General features: G+C 31.8%; 2 protein-coding genes across 2 annotated transcripts; both read right to left on the reverse strand.

The window, feature by feature from the left end:
* Positions 1-9,637: 9,637 nt before the first annotated feature.
* On the reverse strand, positions 9,638-13,167 carry LOC128190552 (uncharacterized). The gene is made up of 2 exons (XM_052862637.1): positions 12,758-13,167; positions 9,638-9,953 (listed from the first exon to the last, which is right to left on the reverse strand). Exons 1-2 carry the CDS (start codon positions 13,101-13,103, stop codon positions 9,721-9,723), a joined length of 579 nt encoding a protein of 192 aa, XP_052718597.1. The 5' UTR covers positions 13,104-13,167; the 3' UTR covers positions 9,638-9,720.
* A 3,149-nt stretch (positions 13,168-16,316) lies between these two features.
* LOC128190553 (uncharacterized) lies at positions 16,317-17,475 on the reverse strand. The gene is made up of 2 exons (XM_052862638.1): positions 17,125-17,475; positions 16,317-16,607 (listed from the first exon to the last, which is right to left on the reverse strand). The coding sequence occupies exons 1-2, from the start codon at positions 17,471-17,473 to the stop codon at positions 16,435-16,437; spliced, it is 522 nt and encodes a 173-aa protein (XP_052718598.1). The 5' UTR covers positions 17,474-17,475; the 3' UTR covers positions 16,317-16,434.
* Positions 17,476-23,177: the final 5,702 nt, after the last annotated feature.

Consider the following 23,177-nt stretch of genomic DNA (forward strand, 5'->3'; position numbering starts at 1 on the left):
GATTGTAAGATATTTTAATTTAACAATTCAAATAATTTTTTTTTAATTACACGTGTAAAAATAATGCAATATTTATAAACAAGCAGTTTTACAACACAAATTATTAAGATAAGATCAACGTTTCAATTTGTGATGTATGATTAAGTATTGAATCCTTATTTTTTGAAAGATATAGTCTCATAACTGCAACGGTGTGTGCATACAAATTGAATAACGCGCGTTAGCGCGTTATGAAAATTTGTTTGCACACACCGGTGCAGTTATGAGACTATATCTTTCAAAAAATAAGGATTAAATGCTTATATTTACATTTTTTTACCTTCTTGTCTTGAACGCAAATGCGAATTATACCTCAAAATTACTGTATTATCCTATGGGTAAGTTCAAATTAATGGAAGAGCCATAGTAACAGCCACAAGCGTGATCTTTGATTTTCGCTTGTGACGTTGTATTTATCAGCGTTAAACGTTTGTGACGTCACAATGAACACTCGTGATTTAACCTATAAGTACCCGGTCTGTGTTATTTAAGCATTGAATCATTATTTTTTGAAAGATATAGTCTCATAACTGCAGCGGTGTGTGCATACAAATTGAGTAACGCGCGCTAGCGCGTTATGAAAATTTGTATGCACACACCGCTGCAGTTATGAGACTATATCTTTCAAAAAATAATGATTTAATGCTTATATTTACATTTTTTTTAACTTCTTGCCTTGTCTGCAAATGTGATTTATAGGTCAAAATTTCTGTTTTATCCTAAGGGTAAGTTCAAATTAATGGAAGAGCCACTGTAACAGCCGCAAGCGTGAACTTTGATTCTCGCTTGTGACGTTGCATTTTACAGCGTTCAACGTTTGTGACGTCATAATAAAACTAGTCATTCTAACCTTTGAGTACCTTGTGTGTGTTACGGTCTCATAACTGCAGTACCTTTTCACACACTTTACATGCAAAAAATATTTGGAATGTAAATATTGTGCTATATCTGCAGTAGCTTTACATGCAAAATATATGTTGAATGTAAATATTTTTTCATGGTTTGACATGTCATTGTAGTATATTGGTATACTTAAGTATTGAATCCTTATTTTTTGAAAGATATAGTCTCATAACTGCAACGGCGTATGCATACAAATTGAATAACGCGCGTTAGCGCGTTATGAAAATTTGTTTGCACACACCGGTGCAGTTATGAGACTATATCTTTCAAAAAATAAGGATTTAATGCTTATATTTACATTTTTTTACCTTCTTGTCTTGAACGCAAATGCGAATTATACCTCAAAATTACTGTATTATCCTATGGGTAAGTTCAAATTAATGGAAGAGCCACAGTAACAGCCACAAGCGTGATCTTTGATTTTCGCTTGTGACGTTGTATTTATCAGCGTTAAACGTTTGTGACGTCACAACTAAAACTCGTGATTTAACCTATTAGTACCCTGTCTGTGTTATTGTGCTATATCTGCAGTAGCTTTACATGCAAAATATTTGTTGAATGTAAATATAGATAATATAAAGTTTATTGTTGCAGTATGTTTTCTGTACTCTTTAATTTGTAGCTTTTTTTTATAGTTACAGATAGAACGTTGTTATTGTTTTATTCTGGTCTCTTTGAATACCAAGCTTCGCTAGCCAAACATCTTTCAATATTATTTTCTGTTAATCAAGGGTCTGATTTATTGATCAAAAAGTGGATAATATATATTGTGTCCAAAGTGTTCGAAAAGTTTTCTACCGCTCTTGTTACAAGGATAAGATTTTTACTGCAGTATGGTACATGTTCAAAAAGACACACTTAAACTTAAAAAATAAAAATATCGTACAAATGAATAATGTCCTACGGACCCAGTTTTAAAAAGAAAATATGTGTACGTTGGTGAAAAAGTGTTGAGTTCATCCATTCTATGGATTAAAATTTTTTAGTTGAAAGGTATTTGCAGTCTCAAAAAGGTTTGTTGTGATGAATTTGACTGTTATTTTCAAGGTAACTTCATTAATATTTCTCCAAAATCGTCCCGGAGCGATTCTGTAGTTTTCTGCTACATTACGGGTATAAGGGAGGCATTTTAACTGTGGTGAGGGCCTTTCCCGAGACACAGTTGGATTATTCAAACTAAGGAAAGTGTAGTGAAATTAATAGCATTATTGTAGGCTTATAGCTTTGTTTTGTAAATGTTAATAATAAGGTGTGTCGATGTACCTATTTTGTAAATGTCCGATATGCAATGTCAACCCGTGCACGCACGGGTCAAAGTCTAGTTTTCTTTTATTTTTAAACTTGTATTTAATCGATCTTAAAATTCTAAGATGCATCACTTGTTAATTAAAGTTTTATTTTTTTAACGAATATTCTTCAGAAGCGGGTATCATTCATTTTTGTTGTTCAAGATCACAAAACAAAATGAAGCCATTTTGGATATTGATAAAAATGTTTTACATTCGAAAGATTCCAATATATAATTTTCAGAGAAAGCATAATGCATATATTAAAGACTACAATTTATAACCGGTTTGATAAAGTAATGTCCCAGCGACCAAAAATTAAATTGAATGATATATTGATTTATTGTATGAATATAGAAAACGTTAACTTAACTAGGGATAAAGATTGAGTCTTCAAAATTATTAATCTCAAAATCTTGAACGCATTTGCTGTAACTGCAGATGATAAATACATAAAATTACCCTGTTTTGGCGTTAAAAAATCTTGAACGCCTTTACTGTAACTGCAAATGATAAATACATAAAATTACCCTGTTTTGACGTTAACATTAATTAAATGCCGAATCGGATTATTAACTCGTTTATGACCAGTTTTTTGTATTGCTTAGAAACACATGACTATTGTACAATGTTACACACAGGATATGTTGCAATATCTACAAAATATCAATCAAATCAAAACTTTCTTTCAACTTTCCAGGATAATTTAAAGATTTCAGGTAACCGAAGTCACGAAGGTGACTTATTCATGGTTTTTGTGTTTCTGAAGAAGAAGTCAAAGACCAAATAGTAAAATAGTTATGCTTTATTTAACTTTTATCACAATTAATCAGATGATTTTAAAGAAAATGTAATCTCTCTACTTAGATCTCAATCTGCATAGTTTATGTACTTATCAGAATAATAAAACTTTAACAATTTACAGACGTTTTAAAATATTTTATAATATAAGTGATTAAATGTACCCTCTCTTTTCAAATTTTGAAAAAGGTGTCGAGTTCAACGAAAGAGAACTGTAGTATGACAATTAAGGTCGTTGGATCCTGCGATCAAAAGTCTTAAAGTTTTTTTCTAATTCAAAACAAAATGTTGGGGTCTATATGCTTCATTTGGCGCTACGCTGTATTTAATATGACCTTTCTGCATTGAAAGTGCAGTTTGCAATTAATTAGCTTTTCCCTCTATATTTTATTATCAGAATGAAACATGGCATAAAATACAAATTTATGCAATTTAAAATAAATAAAATTAAAATTATAATAAAGAGAAATGTTACAATTTTTTCATCTAATTGATATTTTGACCTTTTTGCACTGATAAAATGCTATTTTTCTCCATTACCAATTCATCTTGTAATAAAACTATTGAAGAGTCTCAAACTTTCTCTCAAAGTATGATAAACTTGTCAGAAAAATCTTAAATTTCAGAAAATAAAACAAAAAGCATGGTTCTATTACGTTAAATTTGAGATATGGCATGAAATAAGCCGATTTTAGGCAAAAATTTGGATTCATTTTTCCTTGATTTTTATGAAATGTAAGTTAAATTTGCCAATATGTGTCGATAGAAATATTGAAAAATTGTAAAATAATGTTTTTCGTAACAAAATGAAGGTATCCTATTGCACAAACTATCTGGAAATTTTGTTTGCACTGAAAATAAGGAAGCTAAAGTGACGGTACTCTAAAACAACTGAGTTATGAAAAATATTCATTTTCTTCTTAAAAACCTTCCGCCACAAAATCTGGTCCAATACAAAACTCTGTGAATATGTAATTTTTCCTTCACTTTTTTATTTAAGGTAGTTTATTTGCATTTTAAAATTTGAATTTATGAGTAAAATCAATATATGATGCATAATTTCTAGAATAGAGATTACCCAAAATGGCTACCTAAAACAGAGAAACGAACCTCTTTAAGCTCAATATATGTTAAGAGAGTCTAAGATTTTTTATACTTGGTTTGCCTTAAACCGAGTATATATCTAATTTAATTGGTATTTATCCTACAAGAATTCACCAGACCAGGTCCTTTTTCATATTCCCAACTACATCTCTTGTAAATTGGAGTAGTTATTATTATTAGTTATTAAGTCGAAAATGCTTGGACAGAGATTTTTGGACCTAAATGATCTATGATATGCCACAAAAGACTTTATACAAAAACTTGACAAAAATTGGTTTGAACGTGCATTTTATAAATGGGTTAAATGACTCTTGAAAAGTGTGTGGAACTGAAAGGTTTTTACTTTGAAGAGTAACAGGTTTTACTTTCAGTTGTGGGACGTCACCTGACGTCGTGGAAATATAAAATGGTTCTCCGTTAATCTAATTATGCTCCCCTTCGAAGAAGGGAGGGCATATTGCTTTGCTGCTGTCTGTCGGTCGGTCGGTCCACCAACAGTTTCTGTTCATTTTCTTCGCAGAGGATGAACATATTGAAATGAAATTTGGTATACAGGTTAATCATTATAATATCTAGGTCAAGTTCAATAGTGGTGAGATCGAGCAATTTTCGACAGAGTTTTGGCCCTTGGACATAGAAAAATTCCAGTTATTTGCAGTTTCCGCTTATTTTCTTCGCAGAGGATGAAAATAATATACAGGTTTATCATGATAATATCTAGGTCAAGTTTGATATTGGGTATGATCGAACAATTTTTGACAGAGTTATGGCTCTTGAACGTAGAACAATTCCAGTTATTTGCAGTTTCCGTTCATTTCCTTCGCAGGGGATGAACATATTGAAATGAAATTTGGTATACAGGTTTATCTTGATAACATCTAGTTCAAGTGCGATGTTGGGTACGATCGAACAATTTTCGACAGAGTTATGGCTCTTGGACTTAGAAGAATTCTAATTATTTGCAGTTTCACCTCATTTCTTCCAAGACGGTGCACATGTTGATATGAAATTTGGTATACAGGTTTATCTAAATAATATCTAGGTCAAGTTTGATTTTGGTATGATAGAGCAGTTTTTGACAGAGTTATGCCCCTTGGACTTCACGTTCATTTTCTTTGTGGATGTTTCCAGAGGGAGGGGGGCATAAGTGTTTCACAAACATCTCTTGTTCATACAAAGTAATAACCGCTGTATCTTTTAAAAAACATTTCAAATTCATAAACGATTTTTTGCATACTTATTTTCAATTTACAGTGATTATAATTTTCAATTTATTTCTATTTTCATGTATTTGTATACTATGTATTTTGTTATGCGTGTATCTAGTTATTTTCCACCCTTTTTTGATGTTTGGCATATATCATTGCTTTGATTTTTGATATGTTTTACTATTCGGGGTCAGCATATTGCATAATATACTGCCAAAGACTAAGCAACAGCATCACATGCAGATACAAAAATATTCTGTAGATGTTAACCAAACTGTTGTCGTAAAAAAATCTAATTTTCGGATGGAAACCCCTATTTACGACGGGTTGTTTTATTTCCAGAACTGTTTTTCTCGTGGTTTTTACCATGTTCATGGTATTCGTTTGTCGCCGATTGGCCTAAAAATGAGAATAGCTTTATCTTTATCCAAGGCATGCTTTTGAATCTTTATTGTCAGACATCTCCTGTATTTTACTGACCTTAGAATCCCTGCTTATTTGACATATTTACAAATGTATGTCTGTTCATTTTACAATGAAGCGAAATTGGTAAAACATTTATAAATTATCAAGTAAGTGAGGGTGTGTTCCGTTTAGAGAGTCCCTTTAACCTCGTATACGATGATGACCGGAGTCGGACGAAGATCTTGTAATTTTTAGCATGTGTCATTTACTGTCAATCGAAGTCCACGTGGTACAAATTTACGATATTTGATTATTCCGGTTTGTACGACCCTTAAATTTCCGGAAGCTCATAATTACGTTAATTAAGTATGTAAAAGGGATTTTTATGAATTTCAATCACCGTTATTTCTTATTTCCTAACGATACAATAGGTAAATCTGAAGTTATTCACACATGTGTTTTCAGCTGTTATGTCTCTTTAATATATGATGGATATCAAAGGTTAGAAAAATTAGATCCTAATATGGATCTGATACCTTAAGACATTTTGCCAATAAACTACAATTGTAAAAAATGTACACACCAGGGTAAATGCTTACACATTTGGTTGAACAACACGTGTGACATGATTTCCATAAGCTATAATTGAAATTTACCTGATAAGTAATTATTTTAAAATTAATTGAAAACCATTATATATATATATATATATATATATATATATATATATATATATATATATATATATATATATATATATATATATATATATATATATATATATATATATATATATATAACACCAATTATAAGTGAACGTAGAGAGAATAACTCAATCGCAATATTTCCGGTCTTTTCTGCTAAAAAACACCTCGAATACATGTATGTCAACATAATCAAGTGTTAGATTTTTTGTAAAAATAAATGATTCTTGGTTTAAAATTCGACATATTCTAGGGATAAGATAATTAAACGCATTTTCTCTGGTATATTTTAGGGAAAAAAACCAATTAAAACTTTAAAACTCAGCATAAACTTGTAATTTTATTTGCAATTTTGTTTTATTAACAAGAGGCCAATGGGGCAACATCGCTCACCTGAGCAACAATGGGCGTTCAAAAGATATTGTGCGGTAGAATAACAAAAAATAAATATGGTAAAGTATTCGAATTTTACACTTATTTTTGCATACACGTAATCTTTGACATTGTACCTTCATGAAATACTGCTTTTACACAGAATAAGAAAATCCTACGCAAGATATAGAACTAAATATTTGGTAGGGGAACACTGTTATATAAATTCTAATTCCCTGTATTTTCGTTCTGCCCCCCTCCCCCACTTAATCAAGCGATCAAAATATATGAGAGCATATAGGTACATTTTCTTCCTCAACTACTTACTAGTTATTGTATTTTTTTTTAAATATAATAGTTATTGTATTTTATCAAAAAAGTCCTACATGTATATATGTGAAGAAGAAAATTGCACCTCAATGCGCTCAATTTCTCAAATTTAAAATATTCAACAATTTATATTGTCTTCTCCATTGTAATTAAATGACTGTTGTTTACCTCGCGTAAACTCGTGACTTTTATAACACTTGATTGATGAATACACTGGAATGAAAAATGTTGTCACGTGACATGTTAAAGAGCTATAAAAATCAATGTTACCGTATTGACCGGCACATCACTCTAATTTACAATGGCCCACCCATTATTTTTATTTTTATTCAAAAATAACAAATGGCTACAAACCAGGATGATTTTCCGCTGTAATATTTTCTTAGGAAAAGCGATAATTCTTTAATCCCCGCAACAGAAATGTGTCAGAACTATGGATACTGTTTTAACGATGTCGTTTTTATTTACTCACATTTCACATTATTCATTGTATAAAGAGGGGGCCCCAGAGAGTAGTTATAAACAGCATATCATTCTTTAATTTTTTGTGTACAAGTTTTAACATACTCTAATTCATATAGAATTTCTAATGATCAACCAAATTTTCAGCGTCAATCGTAGAATTATAAGCAAGATGAGCTCAAAATTTTGCTAGGTTTGAGTCATATTTTGTTCACATGAGTTTATTACATTCAGCTTAAGATTTTTAACTTGGTATTTCCTATTCGGCATTTAAAATGGAAAAAAATGAATGGCCTCAGATCTGTGTACAATCAAAGAATTGTGAGCAAATCTCTGTATATAATTCGAAGCTTAACACTCAAATATGGTAAGTAAATAGAAATTGTAAACAATTAAACACAAGAAACATGCACTATAACAAATAAAGAACACAATTTATTTTTCAAAATGAATCATATACATGTATATACCTACATATTTCCGTCAGCGATATTAAACTCTATTTCAACTGAATAAACTCGAGAAAATGCCGAGCATCTCAACAAAACACATTGCATTATTTTACCATTACGCAAAAGATAATACCGAATTACCGATAGCCTGAATGAATTGCATTTTTAGTTCTTTCTTAATACATCAGATGTTGCTTAATTTGCGCAGGTAAACAGTAAACTGTTTGATTTACCGAAGTCTCTGTTTGATTTGATACGTAAAAATCAGGAAATACAAGCGACAGTTCCCAGGTTAACGCAAAGCATAAATGAATCACAACAAGCTAACACCACTGTCATATGTGAAAACTGTCAACGCATTGAAATATTTAGCCTCAATTTACTTCACAAAATCGGCACCAATGTATTTTGCATGTTTCAAAGATTCCCTTCGTACACGAACTGTTGCACAACAAACAAATTCATCATTGTCAGATCGACCCGTTTATCATATAATGTCATGGCTGCTTTAAACAAAGAACCTCGTTTTAGAATTATGGAATACGAGTCTTGGTAAAATGGGTAACCAAACCCGGGCCGGGGCAAAATAAAAGCCGGGGCAAATCGGCAATCGTCAATTCCAATTACGCATTATTTTGCAGCAATATTTACAGCGAATACAAATATACTGGTCAGTAAATATCTTGAAATTTTAATGAGATTGGCAGATTAATAACTGTCAATCTTTTGTTTTGCCCTGGCCCGGTCAAGCCTACCCATTTTACCAAGACTCATGGATGCTATAAATTGCTTGAAACACGCCTTTTCTTTCTTATTATTTTCGTAATAACTCAGATTTGAAACAGAATTAGCCCATAATTTTTGCAATTTATATTTTCCTTCCCATGAGGATTATTCATGCTAAATTACTTTGAATTTGCCTCAGTAATTCTTGAGAAGAAGATTTTTTAAAATGCACCCCCCCTTTTTTTTTTTTTTTTTTTTTTTTTTTTTTTACAGTTTTGAGGTTATCTCCGCTTTCAATGAAAAGTTTTCTTTCATTTCTGCAATTTATATTCATCTTTCCATAAGAATGCTTTGAGCCAAATTTGGTTGAATTTGGTTAAGTGGTTTTAGAGAAAAAGTTCAAAATGTGAAAAGTTTACAGACGGACAGACGGACGGACAGACGGACGACGGACAAAATGTCATCAGAATAGCTCACTTGAGCTTTCAGCTCAGGTGAGCTAAAAAACGAAAGGGTTTGTCATGAACGCCGACCTAATAATTCTAGGTTATTTTCCGAGATATTAACTGTCTTCATCGGTCATACTTTTAAAACCTAGCTTCTTAATGGTTTTAAGAATTTATCTAAATGTTTCCGAGTAGCTTCAAACTGAGAAACTATGAATCAAGGTCGAGGTAAATTACGATTTATCAGTGACAAATAATTAGATTTTAGCGATTCATTTTTATCTTACCTTGACCGAAGATTCACGTGAGTTTTCTGATCACCTATCGTCTGTCTGTCTATATACACTTTTAACATTTCTTTTACTTCTTTTCTAATTGAACCAAACTTCGAACAAAACATCAAACATTTTATTTTATTACGCATGCAGCAACCGAGAACAATATTTTTTCTTTAATAACAGCACAGCAAATGTGCATGGGTTCTAAACATTCACAGGCGACATTTCCGTGTTGGAAATCGCTGAAACTTTGCCCTTTGGTATTTTCTTTCTACCCCTTCTACCCTCATTGTCATCATCTTTATTACCAGTGATACACCCCCAGTATATGCAGCACTTTCGACAAACACATCCTATTGTCACCAGTAATATCACTGATATCACTGCCAGAACGATCTGAGCCCAAAGAGGTAGTTCCAGGTGGTTGTTTGAAGAACCTGTATTTGTAGAACAAATAAGTATTAAGTCACAAACCGTATGTTTACAGAATACAATATAAACTGAAGTATACACCCATAAATATTTCTCAAATCTCTGCGTGACGGTTGGAAATAAAACTGTCACAGCCATCGAAACATTTTATAAATTTTCAATCCCTAAATGAACCGCTAACAAAGGGCTTTACAGCTCGAATTAGAATATATACATTTTAATTAAAGTTGTGGATTACCGGTATATTTTATTAAATTCCTAATTTCAGTCTCGCAAATGCCAAGTTTTAAATTGACACAATAAATTCAAAATATTGTTAGTTGACGGAAGACGTTTCTGAGCAGCTGTTACAAGAAGCTATCTTAGTTATTTTCAGAGTGTATCTCATGCATTGAATTTCTAGGATTCTGGAACTTTACATAAGAATCATAATTTTTATTAATGTTACTTGAATGGCACTTGCGACAAAGATAAGACAAGACGATAACTACCTTGTACAAAAACGTGATATAACAATTTTCCTTTTGAATTTAATAAAATGTCTAAAATTGTATTTTAACATTTATTTTCGGAAACTGAATGAGCACCTTTCAATGTTTAATAAATGTTGATTTGTTCATTATTGTATAAATTGAAAATAAAAATTCTCTTTTAATTTCTTAAACCTTTAAAAATGAAAATTTGTTTGCACACACCGTTGCAGTTATGAGACCACATCTTTCAAAAAATAATGATTCAATGCTTATATTTACGTTTTTAACATTTTTTCTCTTTCTGCAAATATGATTTATTTTTAAAAATCTCGACATTATTCAACGAGTAATGCACAATTAACGGAAGAGCCATTGGAACAGCCGAATTATGCTGACAAATATAGTGCACAGCGTTTTTAATTCTAATAACACAATTTTATTTATCTGGTATTTAGTATACCAACTTTATTTTATTAATATTAATATTAAATTAATCAATTGAATTCATTTATATCTTTATAAAATATTTACATCCATGAAATATTAATCAGCCCAAGTATAATGTCTGGTCGTGATCCGGTTTGAAGTCGGGAGGAGAGTCGGGCATGCTCTGAAGGAAGACTGAATGTATTCATACGCACCAGATTTGGTGATTGGGTCTTCTGTGTAAATATCACTCAAATCTATCAATGCATTTTAATAGGAGGAAAGAAGGTGAATGTAAATATTACATTATAATTCAATACTGACTTAAGTATTATAATATATGGGACATACTTCGTTACAGGGACAAGAGACACACACTACTGGTATAATTCAGTGTATTTGGGGTAAAAGACATTGATATGTCCACGTTAGGAGGAAAACGTCGTCAATGTTACATAATTACAAATATGTCCTGGGCAGGTAACTTCTTTTTCCTGTAGCTCTCAGGTAGTCACCTTTCTTAAAAAGTTGATTTCCACAACATTCTTTTTAATAACATTGTCACTCAAAGTGCATGTCACATGCGTTGCAGTTTTGAATGGGGTCTTCCTGATGGCACTGAAGATAGCATTGTTGTACCAGGCAGCCCATCCTGCTGTTATTATGTATATCAGGAAGTCCACAATTTTGATTGAGGTCTTGAATGTCCTGCCTTAAAAGTTATTTCCTTTGTTGTCGTTTTGTTCAATTTGGTGATTGTCCTCTTTGTTGCAGGTCTGTTACATGTTGGTGCCTGATTTTAGTTCGTTGCTTGCGCCAAGAATCATACATGTACCACGTATACCTTCTTTAGTAAGGCTGGTATCCAAGTGACAGACAGCGATGACACATTAAGCTGAGAAGTTCTCCGTTCCCTTCAAGATCTGTTCAATGTTTCGTACAACGCAGGCACGTAGCATCGTTTTTGAAAGTGGGGGGGGGGGGGCGGGGGGGGCGGGGGCAGACTCATAAAAAAAATCTTGACAAGCAAAAAAAAAATAAAAAAAATTGGGGAGATATTTAAAGTTTCCCAAAATCTTCAATTTTTTATATGTAAATTTTTAAAAATTTGTTGCTGCGAGGATTCTACGTGCCTGCAACGTTTCACGTCGACTGATACAGTGGCACATTTTTTATCATATGGAAAAGATCTATGCAAGCCCCGCTTTTTCTCCCCATGCTGGTTCCAGTCACATGAACCGTCACATGGATTTCTGTGAGTGCTCTTCAAATGCCTTACTCTATAATTAGCGGTTTTTTCTGGATGGAGTACTTTTGTAAACTTTAGAATATGTGTTAGGTCTCACTGCTTAGGAGTTTACCGGCTGGACTTATTTGGCACAGCTTCCCCACAACGCATCACATTATTAAAATATGGCTGAATTATTAAATTCAATAAATCATTAATAATGTTTCTATATCAACGATTTCCGAAAACAAATGCAATATCAATATAATATTTAGAAACAAAATCTATGTGATGTGAATAGTAGTATCCTAGAAGAAAAAAGTTGGTTGCCATGTGTTCCTCGCAACTAATTTAAAAGAGATATAAAATTATTAATGTATCATAACTTCAAATTTATTGTATTCATTGAAAAATGCATTTTGACCCATCATAAAATGAATGATTCTTTTGCTAAGTGACATTCCGTACTCAGATTAATTAAGGATCTATCAATAAACCAAAAATACTTTAAGAAAGAAATCATAGCGAGAATAATAAAGATTATTAAGAAATGGTTCTTCACAGAAAAATAGTATTCTCATGTAATGAATAATCCTTGGCTTTTTGTGCACTATACGCCTTGGCTAGATAATCTTAAAAGATCATATAAAATCGAAATAAAAAGAATCTAAAAAAAACTTACTGCAGTTTCCACGTGCGATTGATGTATTGTTTTTCCCTAATGAGCAGTTAACTCGCTCACAAGTTCGCCTTTCCGTCATTGGTATTTGATTCGATATATTGCAATATCTTAAAACCTTCTCTCTTGTTGGGTTAGAAACAGCTAAGTCATCGAAACACAGATAACGTCTCCTGAGCTGTAATGCTGGTCTGCTGCAGTTTTGCTCGCAGTTACTCCAGGGATACCAAGACATAATTGTGCAAAAAAGAGGTGTATCACAAACCTCGGCATCCGATTCTGCTATATGTTTACTTCCAAACCCACACAACATGATACTTAATTGAAATAGGTATGTATTGATCTTCATTTTGTGAAACGCTAGTCACTGTGGAATACTGTGTGTGCACCACGAGTTTTAAATTCTTTCTACCTTCGCTGTTTATATATATCTTCACAAACAGGTGTAATATTATTTCGTATGCCCGGTGACTCAATGGTCAGCGAGATCTAATAATAAAAGTATGTTTATACAAAAGAAAAAAAATTCAATTTCCTCCAAAGCATGACAAGGTAACTAGATACCAGTATGATCGTTGCCATACTTTCCTTTCATATTAATATTAAAACAATTTTTGACTGCTTATGATAATATTTTGTATTTTATCAATTTAATGGAACAAAATTTCTAATGAAAAGTTAACAAGAGAAATTAATAATTTGTCTGAAATGTTTTTTCGGTAATTAATATACATAAGAAATAGAATTGAGAAATCGTAACCTGTAGAAAGTGCTATTGGACAGTGCTCTATACTTTTACTTTGAACTCCATACTCTCTAGGGACATCAACGTAGCACCATGGCATCATAACACTGCCCTCTATACATTGTATTTTGTGACAAAAAATTATCTGTGTCTTGAAAGTCTTTAGTGTGACATTTGTAATTAACTTTATCAAGTTATTCCATATAGCTGAATATAGTTGCTAAATATATAGACACGTGCATAAGAGAGATAGATCCGCTTTATTTAAAATATCTGTAACTTTGTCTGCAGTCAAACTATAAAAAGAGTCAGTTTCGCGAATATTTCGCAAAATTTCAACACGTCTGAAGTTCCCCATATTCTGAAATATCTCATTTTCGATAGTTTTGGATGTTTATCTGACATTTTTTTTCAATTAAGAGCGTTTTTTTTTACTACGAATGTCGTCGTATTCTGCTATTAATGAGAGAATCGCCATCAGATTGCCTTTATTCGAAGACTATAATCGACTTTATGCCCTCTAGTGGTATGGCTTGTTTTCCACATAAGTGAATGAAACTCGCGATTACACCGGGTACATGTAGATTTTCTTCATGTGTTTTTTTATCAAGAATTTAATAACGAATACTCTTATGATTAATCTGAATACTTCTTTACAAATGTGTTATCAAGGGCACCATCCTGTCCAGACTCTTTTGTCAATAAACTAAGGTCGATTATAAAAAAAAAGCATTTTTTACGCGATCCGTTGTTGGTGCAAAAAAAACACAAAACTTACACGGTCCCCCTGTTTGCCTTGGGTAAGAGACTAGCCATGGATATTTTTGAAACCAAGATGTCTGAATTTTAATGGTGTAAGTAATGTGTTTAATTTTACTCTTTATCATTAGAGCTGAGTAGATAAATGACCGTAATTGTGATCTTTCAGATAAACATACCGTATATCCGGTATTTTTCGCGATGATGTAATTTTCGCTTTCTTCGCGACTTCTTTTAGATCAAATTTTTCAAAACGCAGAAATTATATCCTGTATCATTTTTTATAAGGAACTTTTTAAATCGCAAAAAATGACAGACACAAACTAAAAATGTTTCAGATTTTCCCCATTTTTGCAAATTTTGTGACACGCGAAGAAAACGGATATACGGTACTTTTTTGGACCAGCCAATACTCGACCCGGCGTAGAGCCCCAACAATAAGCTCTTCTACATCAATTACAGCAGGAAATGTATAATAAATACTATCTGAAGAGTTCTACCACCTTTAAGTGTTGCCCTTTTCTACTATTGACGGCTTGTTCATTTAGGACGATTCAATCATTCCATACGTAGGTTTATTTATTCATTTTGTGAAGCTTCACAGGATGCATTTGCTGATTTATTATATTCATCAGACTTTTCATCAACGTTTATAGATATAAATGGTTGGGGTTCTGACAGCGTATGATCTGCAGATGTTGCAGGGTCAATGATTTTGCATAATGTGCGATGATGTCTAGAATGACCCAACAACACCAAAGCAAAATGGTTGAGCTTAATATGAAAACCCTGCAGTCCGATTATCTAAATAACCATTCATCTCTTGACTATAATATTCTTAAGGTGGATGTCTACACCAAATAAGTGAAGGAGAGTTTTGTTGCATGCATTTGTTACTAATAATAGACACAGTATACAACAATAAAAGACCTCAAAGTACAATACTCTTTTTTAAGAGAATTTTTAATATATCAGTCTGCTTCCAGATAACCCATTATATGTCAAATTTTTAAACATTTCTGTTTTAAAACTCTAATGAGAGTGAAATGTTATAAAGTTTGAAAATGAAAAACAAAATAATCATGAATGAAGTTTGTAATCTATGATTTTTATTGGATCCACATAAATATGAAACTCAAATATTTAGATATTCTTTTAAGGCAAACTGCTGGATGAAATCCCACCAAAATCTGAAAATAGAAACAATAATCGATGGTTAATGAGATGAAAAAAATAAACAATTGATTTTCGTCCGTGGTCGTCCACCGTAATGGTTCGTGTGCTAACAATTGAACATTTTTAATTTCTTGAAAGATACCTGCCCAATTTGTGTGCACATAAGGACCCCAAGGTACTCATTTTATCTTAAATTGTTTCACATAAATTATATAATTTGTTAAAAGCAGATATGAAAATCCTTGACAGGTCTATGTATGGGCTGTGGTAGTCAGGGGACCATTCAGGCCTGTGGACTTCTTGTTTACATAGGAGAGGGTCATGCTGGTTGCTAATAAACTTTAATTTATAGAGATAAATGAATAGTATGTGTCAGAGTTCGCATATGTCTCCTACCGGTGAACGTAGAGAATCATGGTATTTAACTCAATTGAAGCTTCTCGGTCCTTTCTGGCAGAAAAACCCTTGAATTAATTAACAACACCAGATGTTACAAAATGGAGTCACTTCCAATCAATTTAATTATTGACAAGACATAATTAAATGCCTCTTTTTGTGGGTGGTGTATTTTATGATGTATTTATCTGAAATTCTCGAATGCCGTCATAAAACATTTGAGATTATTTTCTCTTCTTATCAAAAGGCCCCTAAAGTTGCGATTTGTCTTCAACTCTGTCAGTTATTCTTTTGAAACTTTCCTACATTTTATATGGGTTTTAAGAATCGATTTTAAAGTTGTTGAGTAGCTTCAAGTTGAGAAACTGTGAATAAAGGTCGAGTTTTGTTACGATTAATCAGCAAGTGACAAGTAATTACATGTAGTTTTTAACGAGTCGTTTTTATCTTACCTGGACTAAAGAGTCAAGTGAGCATGCAGCAGGTTATTGATAATTTATTGTTTGAATAACAACACAACAAATATGTGTTCTAAACATTAGCACAAGTAATTTCCATAAAAGAATTTAATTTTTTAAATTGCCGAAACTTTAACTTTTGCTCTCTACTTTCTATCAATGTCATCATCATCATCGTCAGTGATACACCCCCAGAACAGACAACACTTTCGACATACACATACTATAGTCATCAGAAATATCGCCGATACCACTGCCAAAACGATGAATTCAATTCTCTGGATCCAAACTGGCAATTCCAGACTGTCATTTAAAGAACCTGTAATTGTAGAACAGAAAGGCGTATAGTCACATCAAGTACAATTGACGTTATGAACCTTCTACTTAAAGAGACCTAGACACGATTTTTGAATAATATTTATTTTTTTTTTATTTTAAAAATTGTTTACTTAACTTGTCCATTTTGATTGAAATTTGAAGTTACAAGCGAGATACAGAGGAAAGAAGTCATTGGCATGAAAACAAAGCTCGAGTCTTTTCTTTGTTTACAAATAATGCAAAGTACAGAAATTGCCATTTATTTGACAAAATAACTCGTGACAAAAAGATAAACTGGTGCAATGTGTTTAAAAATAGTATTATTAACAACAAAAAGAATTTGATTAAACTCATACCTATACATGTACCAAACATATGTAAACAATAACAAGACTTGAACTTTGTTTACATAACAACGGATTTCAAACTATGTACGTATCTTGCTTGTAACTTAATATTTGACTTTCAAATTTTGACGAATCATCTAAAATTGATATAAAAAGAAACTGAAATCTTACTGCAGTTTTCACGTGCGATTGATGTATTCACTTTCTCTTTTAAGCAATTAACTTGCTCACAAGTTCGCTTTTCCATCATTGGTATTTGGTTCGATATATTACAATATCTTAAAACCTTCTCTCTTTTTGGGTTAGAAACAGCTAAGTCATCGAAACACAGAAAACGTCTCCTGAGCTGTGATGCTGGTCTGCTGCAGTTTTGCTCACAGCTACTCCATGGATGCCAAGACATAATTGTGCAAAAATAGCGTACATCACAAACCTCGGCATCCGATTCTGCTATGTGATTACTGCTTAACCCAAACAACAGGACGCTGGATTGAAATAAATATATGTAACTGATCTTCATTTTGTGCATTCTATGTGTGCACCAACAGTTTTAAATCCTTTCTACCTTCTCTGTTTTATATATATATATATATATATATATATATATATATATATATATATATATATATATATATATATATACACACACACACACAGCTGTATCTCTAATTTTTATGACTGGTGATTGATTGATCAGCGAAATTTAATAATAAAAGTAATATATGTAACTGATCTTCATTTTGTGCAATGCTGTGTGTGCACCAACAGTTTTAAATCCTTTCTACCTTCTCTGTTTTATATATATATATATATATATATATATATATATATACACACACACACACAGCTGTATCTCTAAAGATGACTGGTGATTGATTGATCAGTGAAATTTAATAATAAAAGTATTTTAATACAGAAAGAAGTAATTTTTTATATTCTTCCATATATGACAAGGTTACTAGATACCAGCATGACCGTTGCCATACAACATTTCCTCAATAGAGATATTTTAATGCTTATGATAACACTCTGCAATTTATTAATTTACAGAACATATCAATTCATAAACAGCAGGTGATTATCATAGATGTAAAACGTTATAGTTTCAGCATGTTAGGGTAAGAATGTCATTGTATAACTCTTAGTATATACATGGCCTGTTTACATTAATAATAAAGAAGACTGTCCACCTATATTTATCAATCTTTATGAACCTCAGGAGGTTTTTCGAAAGATAAAAAAGAAGAAAAGTGTTTGTATTTAAATCTTTTTTTTGTAATAATGTCATTTTAGCCCTTCCAAATTTTAAGATATTAAATAATTTATTATTATCATTTTTATTTTTAGAAGTCAATGGATTGATTGATTAAACTACGATAGTTACACGAAAGAAGGGGAAATATGTGAGTTTTTTTAAAAATTGCCTTTGTATATTTTTCACTCTCTGCCTCCGGCGGAGTCCACTCTGACATTGTCAGTTTTCAACTATGATTTTGGAATGTAATTTTTTTCCATATGTTTAATACATGAATGATATTTATATTTCGAATATTCTAAGGACTGTGAACTCTAACGCCCGTTTCCCCGCCTACATTTTACATCCAAATATTTCGGAATTTCTGTCATATATTAAAAAACAAATTTAACTACTAAAAAGTATGATCAAATCCTAATTGATTTATATCAAAATAAAATTTGTAGTCAAATTATTGATTTTTAAACAAAAGTTTTGGTTACGGGGGGTCTAAAAAAATTAATTGAAACGGGTCTGTATGAGTGAGGAAAATGTTATTAAGCGGCCGATATGTGCATAAAAAATTAATAATCACATGTTTACGTTAGTTATTAAAGTAAAATTTCGTTTTAATTCATATCTGTTCATTATTTTTCGAAAATTTACAAAGCATAATTTTTTATTGGAATATTGGAATGTATTTCGGTCTGTAGACATATGCCAACCCCCCCCCCCCCCCCCCCGATGAAACAACAAACCCTTTGGTATAAATATGCTAAATAACAATATACATGTATAAACCCCCTCAAAAGGACTTTTTGTTTCACGGGGGGGGGGGGAGGAGGAGGAGGAGGAGGTGTTTTAAAATCCATTTCTGTTTTCCGTTATCAAATGAGCTACATTATGTATTTTAGCCCAAAATACAAAGTTTCAAAGTTATCTCTCTTTGTTTGACCAAATCAACCATATTAAATGAAAATATGCATAAATGTTCAGGCACGTACATGTAGCATCGTTTTTGAAAGTGGGGGGGCCAGACTCATCCAAAAAATTTTGACAAGCAAAAAAAAAAGAAAGGAAAATGATGTTATGTTTCTAAAATCTTCAAAATCCTAATCCGGGGGGGGGGGGGGGGGGGGGGCTGGCTTACTATATAACTTCATTTTCACTTCTCATTTCCTTATTTTCATATCAATTTCTTACATACTCCCAAAAAAGTGGGGGGGGCCAACTCTATTATAATTCCATTTTTTATATGTAAATTTTAAAAAATTTGTTGCTGCCCCCCCCCCCCCCCCCTGATGCTACGTGCCTGATGTTTACATTATTATAAAAAATAACTTTAATTAGTAAGACAATTTTCAAAAAATGACTTTAAGTTAGACGGCTTGACAATGTTATCGTTCGCAGTCCTTTTTTGGTATTAAATAAAGAATTTTCAATGAATCATTGTACAGTGTATTAATATTGGTTCCATTTAGTGACCCCCATCATTATCCTAGTTCAAATCGTTGCTTTTTATTGTACAAATATCTCGACCCATGTATATATTAGGGCTGATACAAAATGACGTCACTGGTACAACTATGAGTTACTGCACTTTTATCTTTCTACTCCTAGATGAACCATGATGGTTTATAAAATCTATTTCGTTCCAGTCACATTTAAACGTAAAAACGGCTAAGATCAAAGACTTTGTGTTAACAAATATGAAAGGACCCGTTATAATTCCAAAACTACAAATAATATGAAAATTTTTACAAAACAAATTAATGGATATTTTGATGACCGTGAGATTGTAAGATATTTTAATTTAACAATTCAAATAAAAATTATTTAATAATTACACGTGTAAAAATAACACAATATAAACAAACAGTTTTACAACACAAAAAGATAAGATCAACGTTTCAATTTGTGATGTATAGTTTTTCCTGGTTTGACATGTCATTGTAGTATATTGGTATACAGTGTTATATGGATAATATAAAGTTTATTGTTGCAGTATGTTTTCTGTTCTCTTTAATTTGTAGCTTTTTTTTTTACAGCTATATATAGATAGAACGTTGTTATTGTTTTATTCTGGTCTCTTTGAATATCAAGCTTCGCTAGCCAAACATCTTTCAATATTATTTTCTGTTAATCAAAGGTCTGATTTATTGATCAAAACGCGGATTAAGTATGCAAATATATATATATTGTGTCCAAAGTGTTCGAAAAGTTTTCTTCCGACCTTGTTACAAGGATAAGATTTATATGGTACGTTTCTACAAACACTGAAACTTAAAAAATAAAAACATTTTAGAATGCCAAAATCTTTGTTCCCCTAAAAAATGTAAGATCATATAGTTTATGCATATTTATATCTAAACACTCAATCGTGGGGATCTCAAGTGAATGAACAGTCAAAAGAGCAAGGGAGACAAAAATCGATGGCAGAATTTCATGTAACGATAGTGTACATCAACCTAACCGCGCTAGATCTGATTAATGTCTTTGATAAGTAGGCCATAAGCTGACAATGCAAGAAATGACAGTTATGAAATACATTTGTACAACTAGCGACCATCAATTGCAGAGTTGAACTCCCAATAAACCTGAATGAAACCATTTCCGTTGCTGTTGGTACCATGAATTGACACCGATAATATTTCAATTATCATGTTCTTACTTCACCGTATTACTAGTCTATTGATGTTTGCTTTATTACTGGTTGATAGGAACTAGAAAAATCTGCGCATTTCTGGAAACACTGCTCTGTGTGTTGATTACTACCTACTAAATATTTTTTTATATTTTTAAACTTGTATTTAATCAATCTTAAAATTCTAATATGCATCACTTGTTAATTAAAGTTTGTTCTTTTAACGAATATTCTTCTGAAGGGGGTATCATTTATTTTTGTTATTTCCAGATATGTTCAAGATCACATAACAAAATGAAGCCATTTTGGATATTGATAAAAATGTTTTACATTCGATAGATTCCAAGATTAATTTTCAGAGAAAGCATCATGCGTATTATAAAGACTACAATTAAGAACCAGTTTGATAAAGTAATGTCTAAGCGACCAAAAAATAAATTTACTGATATATTGATTTATTGTATGAATTCAATGTAGAAAACGTTATCATAACTAGGGATAAAGATTGAGTCCCCAAAAATATTAATCTCAAAATCTTGAACGCATTTGCTGTAATTGCAGATGATAAATACATAAAATTACCCTGTTTTGACGTTAAAAAATCTTGAACGCCTTTACTGTGACTTCAAATGAAAAATACATAAAATTACCCTGTTTTGACGTTAACATTAATTAAATGCCGAATCGGATCATAACTCGTTGATGACCGGTTTATTGTATTGCTTAGAAATACAGTGTTACAGTCAGGATATGTTGCAATATCTACAAAATATCAATCAAATCAAAACCCTTCTTTCAACTCTTTACTTTCCAGAATAACTTAAAGATTTCAGGTAACCGAAGTCACGAAGGTGACTTATTCATGGTTTTTGTATTTCTGGAGAAGAAGGCAAAGACCAAATAATAAAATAGTTATGCTTCATTTAACTTTTATCACAATTAATCAGATGATTTTTAAGAAAATGTAATCTCTTTACATAGATCTCAGTCTGCAAAGTATATGAACTTTTCAGAATAATAAAACTTTAACAATTTAAAGACGTTTTTAAACATTTTATCATATAAGTGATTATGGCATTTCAAAAATACATGTACCCTCTCTTTTCAAATTTTGAAAAAGATGTCGAGTTCAACCAAAGACTACATTGTAACTGTAGTATGACAATTGAGCTCAATATATGTTACAAGCAGGCTTGGGGCAAATTACATTGTAATTAAAAGTAATGCATATAATTACCATTACTTCATGAATTAGGGCATTAAATTACCAATACCAATACTTGATTTACTTGAAGTCATGCATTACATTATACATTATCATTATCATATTCACTATCAGGTTCAAATTTAATGACTTATACAAGATTGCTGTTGCACTTTATGATCATCAAAGTTTCACATGTTTCATCTTTAACTGCATCCTGTCGGGTGTGAAAATCTGAGATATATAAGTGTTCAGGTAATAATAGAAAAATAAACGAATCTTGTATTTTCTATAAGTCCAAACTTTTGTACTTAATACATGTATACAACAGAGAGAGAGAGAGAGAGAGAGAGAGAGAGAGAGAGAGAGAGAGAGACAGACAGACAGAGACAAACAGACAGACAGACAGACTCTTTTTAGTGCATTCATATTTGCTTTTAAGGTATATGTCTGTTCTCCATTCTAATGGAACACAGCCAATAGAAGGGTGTTGATTGGGGTGTTTAGCACCTCTTAAAACAATAGAATGTTTTGATACTTAGAACAACACTGTTAGAACAAGCCTGGTTACAAGTAAACGAGTCTAAGATTTTTTATACTTGGTTTGCCTTAAACCGAGTATACATCTAATGTAATTGGTATTTATCCTACAAGAATTCACCAGACAAGGTCCTTTTTCATATTCCCAACTACTTCTCTTGTAAATTTGAGTAGTTATTATAATGTTTAATGATAATACCTTTTATGTGACCTGTGTTTTTCTTCTTGTTTTATCACATATGATATATGTTTCCATTTCTTAGGTATCCTGTTTGGGCATATGAGGGTTGTTAGAAAAGTTCGCAGACAAGTTCGATTGTGAGCAGACTATTTGCATGATACCAGCAAAACTTTTCAGATTAAGCTTGACGTATTTTCTAAGAAATGTGTAAAGATTTGTATGTTTTAAATGCACCATAAAAATATACAGCTAAATTACTTTGATAAAATATGCTTCATGGAGCATGTCAGATTTTTAATTTTTTTATTTTGTACGCATTTGTCTTAAGGAAATGTACCGCTTAAGCGCAGAAAAATGAACGATATTTTATATGACATCTCAATGGCTTATGAAGGTTATTTTGTGAAAGTGTCAATTTAAT

Source organism: Crassostrea angulata, chromosome 6, assembly GCF_025612915.1.
Source record: "Crassostrea angulata isolate pt1a10 chromosome 6, ASM2561291v2, whole genome shotgun sequence".
Lineage (NCBI taxonomy): Eukaryota > Metazoa > Mollusca > Bivalvia > Ostreida > Ostreidae > Magallana > Magallana angulata.